The sequence below is a fragment of the Seriola lalandi genome, unplaced genomic scaffold (assembly GCF_002814215.2).
Source record: "Seriola lalandi dorsalis isolate HSWRI2012SDOR001 ecotype SW California unplaced genomic scaffold, Sedor1 jcf7180002054563, whole genome shotgun sequence".
Classification (NCBI taxonomy): domain Eukaryota; kingdom Metazoa; phylum Chordata; class Actinopteri; order Carangiformes; family Carangidae; genus Seriola; species Seriola lalandi.
The window spans coordinates 1,054,511-1,069,042 of record NW_019525116.1 but is presented as its reverse complement, the minus strand read 5'-3'; the positions used below and the strand labels follow the sequence as shown (position 1 = coordinate 1,069,042).

The following is a 14,532-nucleotide window of genomic DNA, read 5'->3' as shown; positions in this document are numbered from 1 at the left end:
GAATGACTTCAGTATTTATAATTTATACATTTGGATAATGGAACAAACTGACGCTTTGGTGCGCTGAATTGAATTGCACGTCTTTATTTCATGGGACAATAACACACGCAAACAGCGTTTAGGCAACATCGGCTAATGAAGAAAGAGCTCACAAACGTCAACATACATTTGCACTTAGCGCATTTTCATTATACAACGTGAACAACTGCAGAAGAATTATACTTCATGCACGGACCTTTTAGGAAGCACCACAGGCTTGAGTTCACAATCTTCGGAAACTGAACAATCTAGCGAACCTACATGTAAAAGTGGATTTTATCGGTAAATTGAAATTAGATTAAGTGACTGAACTTGATAAGGAAAAAGTGCAAACTACGCTAACGTAAAACTTTTGCATTTCAAAATTAAGTGTCGACTGTGGACATCACTGAAACCACTGATTGCTATATATTACTTCTCTCTGATGAATGGGTTGTTTACGGGTTTAAAAAGAACACTTGAATGCATCTAAAGACCTCCAATAAAGTATTTCCTGGCCTGTGATTGGTCGAGCTGCACTTCCGTCAAAACGAAACCTCGCAGTCAGTCAGAGTGAAGGGAACAGGTTGAAAAGGAGCTAGGGGCTTGTAGATTCAAATACTGTTGGTTGCAGGTTGTAACCGGACTTAACACACAAGCTGGTGAGGATTTTTATCATCCTGTATTTCTATTGATAGTATTTATTGTGATTTCTACGTGTTACATAGGCATACTTGCATTCTGATGCATGAAAAATTAATTCGCGCATTCACGAGCTTTGCCACAGCAAGATTATTTCTTGCGAGCTATCGCGTTAGTACTGTTAGTCTGTTAACGGTAGCTAACGCTATGTCATCATGTCAGAGGCAAACGTTTAAGATAAACCTAAGATAACGTTATCAATTTAACTGCTTTCACATAACAGGCATTACAACCACAATACCACTTAACGGTTTAACCTCCATTCATTGTCGAATAAAATATGTCGCTGTTAATGGCAAAGTCCTGTGTTGTCCCGTTAGCTTAGCAACGTGTGGAAGCTAATGTCGTGACTGTTGATAGTTAGGATGAACGATTACTACCCTCTATTAAAAGCCTATTAAACGTCATTGACTCCTTTTAAAACAATTTTCGCTGTTCTAAGACACGTATTTAAATACGACAATTAGCCGTCCAGTTATTTTAAAGCGTTAATATTATGGTTGCACATGGCATGTGATTGTAGCCCAGCCTTTTTTGTTTGCTGTGTTATTGTTCTCTAAACTTCCCTAAGTGTGAATGCAAGCAGACCCACAGAAACGCTTTCCCCATTTAAACATCTCAAACATAGACTGTATATGCTCCCAAACACACATCACAAACAAATGCAAGGTAAACTAAAAATTAAAGAACATAATAATAAACAAAATAAAAAATCTGTGAACAAATGTGTAAATCAGTACAAAGATAATAAGCATGTATAAAAAGGAGAGTTTGTGAAAGACAAAAGAAATTTAAATAGCTTTGTTCAAGGACGTAGGTAGTACATAGACTGTTGGCCCTTCACAGTAAAAGCTCATTATCTGATGATTGGTTTGACTTGGCATGTGTTTAGGGGGCTGTAACCAACGGTTGTTTCCACTGCTGATTAATCTGCCAACTATTTTCTCGATTAGTTGGATCAATTGTTTTGGCTATTAAATGTAAGAAAATAATGCAAAATGCTCCTTATTATTTTTTACAGCTCAAGATGTCAAATGTCTTTCTTTGTTCAGTCAACAGTCCAAATCTAAAAGATATTAAAATGTAGTTATTGTGCAAAAGATACACTCTCACATTTGAGAAGCTGCAGTAATCAAATTTCAGACATTCTTTGCTCAGATATGACTACAACAATGACGTGTTTGTCAAAGTAGTTGCTCAATTCTGTGTCGATTGAATAATCAAGTAATTGACTAATCATTGCAGCTCTATATATATTTATGAAGTGTTTCACAATAGGAGATTGAGCTGAACTATTCCAAACTTCTGTGATGCACATTTGGGTCCAACTTTTAAGCTTAGGAGTAAATGCATTGCATGGGTTTTCATAAAGGAGAGCCATTCTCTCCCCATCAGGATTTTTCCCACTGTATATTTGGTATATGTGTGTGTGTGTATGTATGTATGTATGTATGTGTATGTATATATATATATATATATATATATATATATAAAACCTTAAAAGTACTGATGTGAAATAATACAATTTTTTTTCAAAGATGTAAGTTTGTTTTTTTTGGATTTATGCCTAAACAAAGATGGGGAATTTCAACTGCAGTAAAAGGATGATGCTGTGACACAGTTTAAAAGGAGAACTCCTCATTGCTTTTTGCAGGAAGCTTCTTGAATAACTCTGTCCCATTCTCAGGCAAAAGGAATATGTGTCCAGGTTTAATTATTGTTATGCTGAAGTTTTTGCTTTTTTGTAATTTCAGCACAGCTCAAAAGAGTGGAGAATGACTTCAGCAGAGGTTGTTATGACTAACTATCAGTCTGAATACAAATATAGATTGAACTGATGTTTTCTTTCCACCTTCACACTCTCACATGTGTACCTACTCGTCCAGTCAAGGTTGAGTGATCATATAATTTTTATATTATAGTCTGTCTGTCATGATTGTGTTCACTGAGGAGCAAGAGATCTTTAAATATTAATTCTCCCTTCAACTGAAAAACTACTTTTATGTTCAGTGGCTTATTGTACGTCTTTAAAGACCAACAAAAATGTGTTTCCTGTTCCTCGTTGACTTGAGATATGAAAGTTGACATAAAGATTTTAAAGGAAGTAACCGCTCCTCCCTCTCTCTCCACTGCAGGAAGGTCTCAGCGCAGCGTGGGTGCCCAGGGATCCACTGCCTGAGTGTGGGGAGAGCAGCGGCCGAGACCCCAGAGACATGAACCACACAAAGGGTGGCCTGGTCATCTTCACCGCCAACTCACACCCCTCCGGCCGCGAGCTGAGCAAGAGGATTGCAGAGTGAGTATAGAAGCGATAGCTGACATATTAAAAGCACGCATAAGAGGAAACTTCCCATATTAGTCATTTGGGAACAGGCCTGCTGCCTCCTTTGTCTCAAATGAAGAGAAAAGCAGCTTCTGCAGCTGTTGAATGCTGATACACTCTTTTCACTTATGCTTCTTGAAAGACAAGTCTGGATGTGCCGTGTTTCCATCTGAATTGTTGGTTCTCCATGTGCCAGCACATGTGCAGTGTTTACAGTATGGCTGATCAGAGCGTGGTTTGTGGTTCAGCTTCACAAAAGACAACAATGGTACAGTAAAATATAATCGCTGTGCAAACATAATTTCAAAGACAAAGTATTTCCTGCAGCTTGGTAACAGAGCGTAGCAGGTTTGTGTCACCTGTCATATGCTGCAGAATTAGCTAATTTTAGTATGTCCAACTACATTAAAGAAACAGTGAATATTCATTGTTCATATTTGAATATTTATTTATTTTTCCTTTTTAAACAAAAGGAATCATAAAATATGTTGTTATGACAACTCTCTTTTGCCACCTCAATTTGCCAAAGAATTGATTAATTTTGACATATTTAATAAAAAAATTAAAAAAAATTTCTCTCACTTAAATTATATGCCAAGACTGTCATTAAACTAGTAGTTTGTCTGAGGGGAAATTAATTCAAAAGATTACAGAGAGAGATATTGAAACCTCTTGACTCCAGGAGATTGTCATCGTCTTTTTAGATGGAGGGTTACATTTCTGCTTCCCTCAGACTTTGTTAATCATTTTCAAATCATGCATGAACGCAGAGAAGCACGATGAGTAAGCAAAGGACACATAGGAACTACTTACAAGTGTATTTATTGGAAACATTTATGCAAACCAACAATATATGTTATACAAATATATGTTTCATTTAATTTATTTTTCTTTTCACCAGCCCACTCAAAACAACAGAGCCATTCGTCCTGCTCACCTTCCCTTTCACCAGCTGTACAATCACATTTAACCCTGTGACTGAGTGATACCCCCTCACTAAATAAAGTGAATAGTGTTAACACTAAAGTTAATGAATAAAAACATACAAACATATTGTAGAAAATGTTGAAACTTCAGCTTTTCATAATGTGTAAAGATGTGAAACCCAGGAGCCAGAGGGCAGATATGGAGGCTTCAAATGGAGAAGAATAAGAAGTGACACAAAAGCTGAGTTTATGCAAAATTGTCACTTGATCTCGAAGAATATCGATTCAGTGAAATTCATTACTGACCTCACCACCTGTTGCCTCTTTAAAAATAACCAGTTCCATGACGAGCTGCAACATTGTCTAGATTTCATCATGTTATGTGTAAACACAACATTCATAAATTGCAAAACCAAGTGGAAACACACGTGATGCAGCCCTGGACTCTGAGAGTCTGTGCATGTTTATACCACATATATTTGTCCTGGCCTGTCAGACACGAAATTCCATGATGTGTGTGCGTGTGTGTGCATGTGTGAGAGGAGTGGCAATATAATAAAGCATTTTAACAGTTTAGAGGGAGAAAATGTGCTGTGTGTTATGTTTCAAAAGATGCCATTAATTCAAAGGAGAAATTTAGCAACAAATAAATCCATATCCAATTTTTTTCAGTTTGAAATATATGTTCTCATGTTATGGAGAAAATAACGCATTTAATCAAGCATACCTGCTGTCTGTATGAATATAAACAGACCTCAGCTACGTAAATTTTAACAACAACAGTTTTTGTTCAAGCCAATGAAGCACGTTTTGCTTTTAAAGCCTAAGCTGAGGTTCTCTCTTTCTCAGGCGGTTAGGGGTGGAGCTTGGCAAGGTGCAGGTCTACCAGGAAGCCAACAGAGGTAAGATGATGACTGACGAGGAACGACTCTTTGTGCATGGTTAGACATTTACATATCAGCATATTCTTTATTTAATCAAATAGTCTCGCTGAGATCAAGCACTCAGCAGCTGCAGAGATGTGAAGAGCAGACTAATCTAGATATGTATTGAGTTGGAGAAGAGACGTATGCATACAAGTCTGCATCATCTGCAAAGAAATGTATATAAGTCTGGAGTAACAGTGTTGTTTCCGTAGATAATAACACAGAACCTTGTGGTACACCAATGATTATTAAGAGGAAAGTTGATCTGAGAATATTAGTACAGATAATCTGGGTTCAGACACATGCATGAAACCAGTTCTGAGAGTGACTGTCCAAGCAAAGATGTTATTTGTTTATTAAGATGAAGTGGTTAACAGCATCAGAAACCAGCACAGCATGTCTGTCAAACATTATTTGTTAACATTTAAAGTAAACATCACTCAACCCTGCAAGGCAGTGGCTGCATAGTACACTACAGTACTTGTGTGGTATGAAGACACATGGGAGAAGGGCACACAGATAAATGATTGACAGCTGTTTTACTGTGTATGTCAACAGGTTAGTTGTTAAATGATGTGTAGCTGTTATTAGAATGTGTGTAAAACAGTTAAAACAACAAGTTCTGTGAACATAAGTCTGTTACGTAACATGATGATGTTATTTGCTCTTATAACGCTGTAGCCTTTAACAGCATTGGCTGCAGAGACTTTGAATTCCTCTGCTAAGTTCTGATTATTTATGAGCATCAGACATACTTTTCAAACTGTCCCTCCTCGCAGCTGTTTATTACAAGATACGGATGCAAGTTAGACAAAACAGAGCAAGTATTCAGCAGGCTACATATCTCAGGCAAAGTTCAAGGACAGGCAAAATAACTGAAAGGGAACTGAAAGACACAAACAGTCTGAACGTACAAAATGTGTCTAGAAACTAATTGTATGCATTCAGTATGCAACAGTCAGAATGTACAGTGGAAAATACGCATTTTCTAGTTAATGCATTAAATCATACAAAACCACGATGGCCCTTTTTAAATTCTAACTGCTGTGTTAGAGGTTGAGAGCTAAATATTCAACACCAACCATGTTTCAGGTTTCTTAGCTCCCAACCTACAATAACTCTCAAACACTCACAAACACATCTGAGTTAATGGCGTGTGTGTGTGTGTGTGTGTGTGTGTGTGTGTGTGTGTGTGTGTGTGTGTGTGTCATTTGGCTGTGGTGAGGAAGCATTGTGTTTTCTGTTCTCTTTTCCATGGGAGCCACATTGTTGGAATGCTAGTATCTACAATTTCACACTGTGTGTGTGTGTGTGTGTGTGTATGAGAGGCACAAAGGGCTCAGCCCTCTAATGAAGCTGTAAGGCCTTGCAGGCTTTGTTTTGTGTGTGTGTGTGTAAGTTTATGTGTGCATGTTTTCTTGCTACTCTCTCATTCTCACACCCTGTTTGTTTCCATAGAAACAAGGGTACAGATCCAAGAGTCGGTGCGAGGCAAAGATGTCTTTGTGATTCAGACAGTGTCCAAGTAAGAAAGAAAACACACACATTTCAACATAGTTTTAACATTTTCCCCCTGAGACATCTGCTATCACATGTTTTATTGATACTGTCTTCCTCCCCATCTCCTCCCTCTGTCCCTCGGCTGTATCAGGGATGTGAACACCACCATAATGGAGATGCTGATCATGGTGTACGCGTGCAGGACATCCTGTGCGAGAAGCATCACGGGAGTCCTCCCCTATTTCCCCTACAGCAAGCAGTGTAAGATGAGGAAGAGGGGCTCCATTGTCTCCAAGCTCATTGCCTCTATGATGTGTAAAGCTGGTAAGTGGGAGAGGATTGATTTAAGGCACAACACAGGAGGAAAGCAGCGGCAAACTCACTTATAGCATGTCTTCACTCAAAATTACAACAAAAGAAAACCTAGGATCACAGGGTGCTTGTAACATTTACTATGAAAACTATACGGGAAGTGAAATATGATGATGTATTTACAAGACTAATCTGAAAGTACGTCTGTCATGGCTGCTGGTGAAGCGTGTGCTGTCATAACTGTAAACATTAATGCTGTCAAACTGACTGTTTGTGCAGGTCTCACACACCTGATCACCATGGACCTCCATCAGAAAGAGATTCAAGGTTTCTTCAACATCCCAGTGGACAATCTGAGAGCTTCGCCCTTCCTGCTGCAGTACATACAGGAGGAGGTAAAGACACACATTAATGCACAACATGAATTGTTTTCTTACCTTTAACTCCACTGGGCACAAACTGTTGTTAATGGTCTATTTTTCCTGTGCCTGTGTCGTTTACAAAGCCCCGCCCCCTATAGTAACTATTGCTACGCTATTTTTAGATTTTTAGCACATTTTCAGGGAATCTGAAAAACTTCCAAAGTCTGATTACAGTTTCTTCAAAAAAAAAAAAGTCTTAAATCTGAAGTCTCAGATATTTTTCTTTTCCCAGTCACAGGCATAAATGTTAGAACTGTTTTTGTATGTGATTTTCGTTCTGTATGCACATGTTCAGACCTATACCAAACGCAGTCACTACTGTTAGCTTCTGTAGCTCGGGAGCTTATTGTCTCATAATGGGCAAGTTTTTTCAAATCTTTTTGCATTGGTTGATCCATCCATTTTCTGCAGCTTATAATTTCTTTACTTCGGTCGGTATGACCAAAAAGGGTGCTAAATTTCATTCTGTGTGATTGATTTGATTTAATTTATCATTATTATTATTATTATTAGTAATCATTTTATTTTTCTAAAACAAGAAAACGGTCAAGTGGCTGAAGCTACACGACCTTGGCAAAAGGTCATCATCCTCACCAGATCATACATGGAAATAAAGAAACCACTTTGTTCCTGCATTTCCGTACAGAGCTAGTTGATCCTGGTGTTTTAAGTGTGATGAGGAAAAATGTAAGATTAGCCTGTTATTTCATGGCCCTGTTTGACTTCTTAGTTTACATACATGGACAAGTAAGATTAAAGGTTGTTGTTTGTATTTTCAAACATTTTTTTTCACTTTCAGGTTTACAAGAAAAAAGTCTTTTAGGATATTGACTAAGCAATTTTGTTTAGCAATTGTATACAAATCTGACCTTTTTACATTGCATCCTCATTTTCCATGAACCTCCAGATCCCTGATTATAGAAATGCTGTGATTGTGGCCAAATCTCCAGCTTCTGCCAAAAGGTAGGCTCTCTGCACCTGATTAATGAAATCACCTTAAACTGTGCTGAGCCTTTGAGCTGTAACTCATTATATTTTAAGTGTTAATTAACATGTTAATCATACACGTGTTGTTCCCTCTCTCACCACTCTCTGCTCGGCTGAGGAAGTTAGAGTCCAAAATTTCTGCTATGTAGCAGCGTACATTGCTGGGGGGTGCCAGTGACGTTTTATGGCAGAAAGTTTCTACTTCCTCTGAACAGCTGAAGGCTTCAGATAAAGGAGCTTAGTATGTTGTCATTAACAGCTGTTGTATTTGCGTTTCTCTCTGTGTGCAGGGCTCAGTCATTTGCTGAACGGCTGCGTCTGGGTATAGCAGTGATCCACGGTGAAGCTCAGGACGCTGAATCAGACCAGGTGGATGGGCGACACTCCCCACCCACCGTCAAGACCACTGGAGCCATTCATCCCAGCATGGAGATACCATGTAATACACACACACACACACACACACACACACACACACACACACAAAATAAAGATAAACCATGTAAACACCAATTTTTGCAATATAAATAGGTGTGTAACTTTGTCTCTGTGTCCTTTTCGTTTTTGTTTCCAGTGTTGATCCCTAAAGAGAAACCTCCCATCACTGTGGTAGGAGATGTAGGAGGACGCATCGCCATCATAGTGGTGAGAGCATACAGTTTGATTGGTTTAAGCAAATTATTATGGCCTTGCAGTGTAAATACAGAAGATTGTTTTTTTTTATTTTTCTAGTAAGTCTTTCTTTATTTTACGTATTGTGTTTTGCTACATTTGAGGTCACATACGTTAGATTAACTGCACAAAAACAAACATTGAGAATGAGAAATGTGCCAAATCAGCGGCTGCAGCAGAGAAGAAGCTGCAGGTCGGCGTCCTGGCACTCAGCTGTGTCTCTGAGACAGATAAAGGAAACCTTCCCTACGGGAAAAAACCTTCATGATGCCATTATCAATGGATGCAGAGACTGGTTTTCCACAGAGAATTGCTTATTCTTTTCTATTCTGCTGTAGCTGTAATGAGTCAGTGTTTCAATATGAGCCAAGAGAATGTGAACACCCATTTAATGACTGATGAAGGACTGGCAGAGATCCAGTGCCTCACGGTGTGATCCCAGTTTAGTTTAGAGCAAAACATCACACATGCTTAGAAAATACAGACTGTGTGAAAGTGAACGTTTAAAACAAAAATACTGTACTTTATGTAGATTACTGTACAGGGATACTGACTGCATCTGACAAATAAGTCCATTCTGTCAAAGTAAAATTTAAATTTTTAACTAAATATGCATCAAAATGGTCAAATACAGAAACTCGGGGTCATCATACAAAATGTTAGAGCCCATTTGAGGGATCACTTCAACTTACAGTCTAAAACCGAGTCAGTTATATCTCATTAGTTCTTCATCATTCTGCTTTATTCTATACATACAGTAACTTTTGACATGTTTAAGGAGCTATTTGTAGTTTTGCCATCACTACATAGCTAATGTTAGCATTAACAGCTGTTTAGTTACCAGTCTAGAAGAAACATGAGCTAAGCATCAAACTTCATTCCTTCACTCACCAAGAGTTGTCTCCAGTGGTGGAAAGCATCGCCAATGATAACTCTAGTCTCTATCATGTCTGTTCATCTACTGAAGTTAGCATGCTAACCAGCTAGCCGGGCCCATCTCATCACTTTCTGATAGTGACTCACTGTAGCCTCCAATCTGCTCTAAAGATGTAGCGCTGCTCAGAGGATGTATTATAACCTCTAGTCTTGTAAACGCAACCCTTACAATAGTAACTGGCCTCCTTTTTATTCGAAATACATTTTTAGTTAAATTTATTTACTTAAAAACTTGCTTGCTTACTTACTTGCTTACTTAAAAGTCTGAGTGAACAGGACTTCAGTTGACACTTTGCAATGATTTGTCAGACAAAGTAATAAACAAAATTCTTTGGGTGCCATGACACTTGAACCAGAAATGTTGATTAGTGTATTTGAGACAGGTCTGTTTGTCCCACAGGATGACATCATCGATGATGTTGACAGTTTTGTGGCAGCAGCGGAGACGCTGAAGGAAAGAGGGGCATACAAGATCTACGTCATGGCCACACACGGCATCCTCTCCTGCGACGCTCCCAGGTTCATAGAGGAGTCGGCTATCGATGAGGTGAGTTTCTACTTTTATTTATTTCCTCTTCACTTTCTCATCTCTCTCATCTCATATTTCTCTCACACACTTTGTTTTTGATTTGTTTTTTTCCAGGTGGTGGTGACCAACACGATTCCCCACGAGCTCCAGAAGCTTCAGTGTCCAAAGATCAAAACGGCCGACATCAGCATGATCCTGTCGGAGGCCATCCGCCGCATCCATAATGGAGAGTCCATGTCCTACCTGTTCCGCAACATCGGAGTGGATGACTGAACAGCCTCACACACACACACACACACACACACACACACACACACACACACACACACACACACACACACACACACTCTCACACACACAGAAACATACTAACACAATTCCCATTTGCCTTCGTAGAACTCCCCAGACACACAGATGAATTATACACACAGAAATATCAGTTCCTTACTTGTATCATTACGCACAAATATGATGCTAATCCTTTCCTCTGAGTGCAGCTTAACATAGAAGATGACTGAACACAAACACACACACACACACACACGAGCAAACACTTCCACTTATCTCCATAGCTGTGGCTGAACACATACTGATCTGTGTCCTAAGTGGACATTAATGGACAACTGCCTCTCTCTCCAATGGCTGCCCTCTTGTCAAACAGTACACAACTACCTTCTTTAGTTACTTCTCCAACTTCATCTTCAAAATGTTTTTTTTCCATATGTGTTTCCATTGAAATTAACGTTGATGTTAAATCTGTGGTAGAACATGATATTTGTTGGCATTGAATGTCTTTTTCTGATACTTTTGGTAAAGGAGATTGTACTGCAAGTGTGCCAGTGCCTTCTACAGGACATACTCACAAACACACAGGCCTTCATCACTCCGATGCACAACTGGGTCTCAGCTAACGTTACTGATTCATATTGGCCCTTGTAATTAATCCGGGATTATGCAGGGTTATAGCTGATTAACTTGTGTAGAATATCAGAGTTCATGTTTAAAGACAAACCCCTGTCAGTTTTTTGTTTGTTTATGTTGTGTCTAAATATATGCTACTAATATAGTTAGTTTAGACTCCCACCAGTTAGCCCAGTTGGCCATACAGCGTCTGTGTGGTTGCCATAGCACTTAGATGTTAATCTGGTGTCAAATCTACTAATTACAAAAGTTGAACTGGAATTAATGCAGGACATATTTTCTCAGTCTAGTAAATTGGATGCTACAAACCTTTTTATGGCAGTGCACCTGTGAAATATGTTTCCATGAGTCATCCATAATAACGTTGTGTGCCATCTTTTCATTGCCTCCTCATATTTGTTGTTTGTTCATGCCACAAATGAGCAGTTCCCTTCCAGCTGCAGGGCTCTGCAGCAAAGAAACTCACAGGTTTCAACTAAAAAAAAAAAAAGAAAAAAAAAAAGGTCACTACAGTTTTACTCTCTAGTTGGGAGTGGAAGGTTGTTCTTAATCATTTGGAAATGTGTAAATTAATCCTTGATCCTGCGATCATGGTGAAAGAATCAGAAGAAGTTTGTTAAAACGTGATACCTGAGTTTCAGACAATGAAATTCCAAATTGCAGCTGAAGCTGTCAAAGTAAATTGAAGCTTTTTTCTGACAAGCAAAACCTGACTGAAGCAGGTCTTTGTCACTTTACCAGATGTGTTCCAGAAATGTTTTGTATTTATTTTCAGCACTTAATCTGAATAAATGATCTATGAAAATAAGCAACGTCTTGTTTTGTCCTTTCATATTTGAATGTGTATTTTCTTGCAAGCATAACAAGTGTTTGATAATATGCTGATATTTTAGCAGGTACAGCGTGTATTGTGGTCAGCGTTTTAATTTAACTTGTTGGCATATTTATGCTTGGTACTTATCACAACACAAAGTTCAGCTGAGGCTGATGGAATATCTTGAGTTTTGCAGGTATTTGGTCATAAATAGAAGTATTGGACCTGATGATAGTGTGAAATAAATCGTCAGATCATTAAAGTTATTATAATTCATCCAGAAGGAGACATTAATTAAGAGTACCAAATTTGAACTGTCGAGATATTTCATTTTTTTTCATTTATTAAAATCAATCAAACAGTGTCAGCAACATAGAGGAAACAATGCTTGGGAAATAAATAAACCACACTCATACATTCCTGTTGATGTCTGTTGACAATGCCAATTTGAGTATTGCATACTGCTAATTTCCTAAATTTTTTGTCTACCTGTGGTTTTTGTACTATCAATGTATACATCAGTTTTACCATTAAGCTCTATTTTGACCGGCTACTACGTGACAGTACTGCTTTGACACTGAAACGTCAGCATAGATAATCTAATAATGTCATATACAGTACAATAATATATTGGAATGACTGCTTTTACTTATAATAATTTAGGTACATTTTACCGGCAATATATGGAAGAGGATTAGGGCCACTGAAGGCTCATGTCTTGTGAGAATATCACGGCGGTACCTAACGTCACCAGAAACATGTCAACTGATGTTATTTAACCATGATAGGTAGCATTAACTAGCAAGCAACTGGCTTCTGTCTTCTATATGCGAGCAGTCAGGTTGCTAGCTGGATTACCCATAAAATGGTGGGTATATCAAAATATCATAACATTTTATGTAATATTAAACTTTAACTTTTTTATGGATTAATATTCAATGAATTTTTATTTCTTACTATACTATGACATTTTTTGACGTTTTTATGCCTTATTATATTATGACCTTTTTTTAAAAAAATTAAACTATACTATGACGTTTTACGCATTATTATACTATTAAGTTTTTTGACATTATTATTCCTTTTTATACTGTGACTTTTTTTTATGCCATTCTATTCTATGTCGTTTTTGTACCTTACTATACTATGACATTTTTAAGACTTTTTATGCCTTACTATTCGGTGACCTTTTTTTAAAACTTTTTATTCCTTACTATAGTATGACATTTTTATGCCTTACTATCCTATGACGTTTTTTTGACTTTTGATGCCTTACTATACTATGTCATTTTTCTGACTTTTTATGCCTTACTATACTATGACTTTTAAAAAAATGTATGCCTTACTATAGTATAACGTTTTTATGACTTTTTATGCCTTAGTATACTATTGAGTTTTTAAAATTTTCTATGCCCTACTATACTATGACGTTTTTTTTACTTTTCATGCCTTACTATACTATGATGTTTTTAAGACTTTTTATGCCTAATTATACTGTGACGTTTTTTTTTACTTTTTATGCCTTCCTATATTGTGACGTTTTTATGACTTTTTATGCCTTAGTATACTATAAAGTTTTTAAAATTTTCTATGCCTTACTGTACTATCACGTTTTTATTCTTTACTATGCTATGTCGTTTTTATGACTTTTTAAGCCCTACCATACTATGACGTTTTTTTTTATTTTTATGCCCTACTATACTGTGACATTTTTATAACTTTTTATACCTTACTATACTGTGACATTATTATGACTTTTCATGCCTTACTATAACATGTGATTTTTATACCTTACAATACTATGATGTTGTTAACACCTTTTTATGCCTAATTATACTGTGACTTTTTTTTTTACTTTTTATACCTTATTATAATATTATATAAACATTTTTATGACCTTTTATGCCTTACTTTCCTATGAAGTTTTTTTTTACTTTTCATGCCTTACTATACCATGTGATTTTTATACCTTACTATACTATGACGTTTTTAACACTTTTTATGCCTTACTATACTATGACGTTTTTAGCACTTTTTATGCTTTACTATACTCTGTCGTTTTTAGCACTTTTTATGCCTTACTATACTGTGAAGTTTTTAAGACTTTTTATGCCTTACTATACTATGACGTTTTTATGCCTTCCTCTACTATGTCGTTTTTATGACTTTTTATGCCTAACTATACTAGTCGTTTTTTAATTTTTTTTGCCTACTATACTGTGAATTTTTTTTTACTTTTTATGTCTCATTATAGTATGACTTTTCTTTTATCCCTTTTCATGCCATACTATACTATGTTATTTTTTTTTTTACTTTTTATGCCTTACAATACTATGACGTTTTTATGCCTTCCTCTACTATGTCGTTTTTATGACTTTTTATGCCTTAGTATACTATGACGTTTTTAACACTTTTTATGCCTAACTACACTATGTTGTTTTTTTTATTTTTTATGCCTCACTATACTATGTCATTTTTCTGACTTTTTATGCCTTACTATACTATGACTTTTAAAAGAAATTTTATGCCTTAATATAGTATGAC

General features: G+C 36.9%; 1 protein-coding gene across 2 annotated transcripts; it reads left to right on the top strand.

The window, feature by feature from the left end:
* The first annotated feature begins 568 nt into the window (after positions 1 to 568).
* On the top strand, positions 569 to 11,982 carry prpsap2 (phosphoribosyl pyrophosphate synthetase-associated protein 2). Of its 2 annotated transcripts, XM_023416373.2 has the most exons (12): positions 572 to 680; positions 2,475 to 2,510; positions 2,856 to 3,016; positions 4,819 to 4,871; positions 6,354 to 6,420; positions 6,547 to 6,719; positions 6,987 to 7,102; positions 8,037 to 8,092; positions 8,407 to 8,555; positions 8,691 to 8,761; positions 10,125 to 10,271; positions 10,368 to 11,982. In XM_023416373.2, exons 2-12 carry the CDS (start codon positions 2,496 to 2,498, stop codon positions 10,524 to 10,526), a joined length of 1,167 nt encoding a protein of 388 aa, XP_023272141.1. In that variant the 5' UTR covers positions 572 to 680; positions 2,475 to 2,495; the 3' UTR covers positions 10,527 to 11,982. The 2 variants fall into 2 exon arrangements, with proteins under 2 accessions (XP_023272142.1, XP_023272141.1); XM_023416374.2 differs by lacking the exon at positions 2,475 to 2,510 and having other exon boundaries at positions 569 to 680.
* Positions 11,983 to 14,532: the final 2,550 nt, after the last annotated feature.

Bases quoted from the DNA above. Each gene is read 5' to 3' on its own strand.
- prpsap2 (XM_023416373.2), top strand. The intron at 6,421-6,546 runs GTAAGAAAGAAA...CGGCTGTATCAG, and splicing joins GTGATTCAGACAGTGTCCAA to GGATGTGAACACCACCATAA. The intron at 6,720-6,986 runs GTAAGTGGGAGA...CTGTTTGTGCAG, and splicing joins CTCTATGATGTGTAAAGCTG to GTCTCACACACCTGATCACC.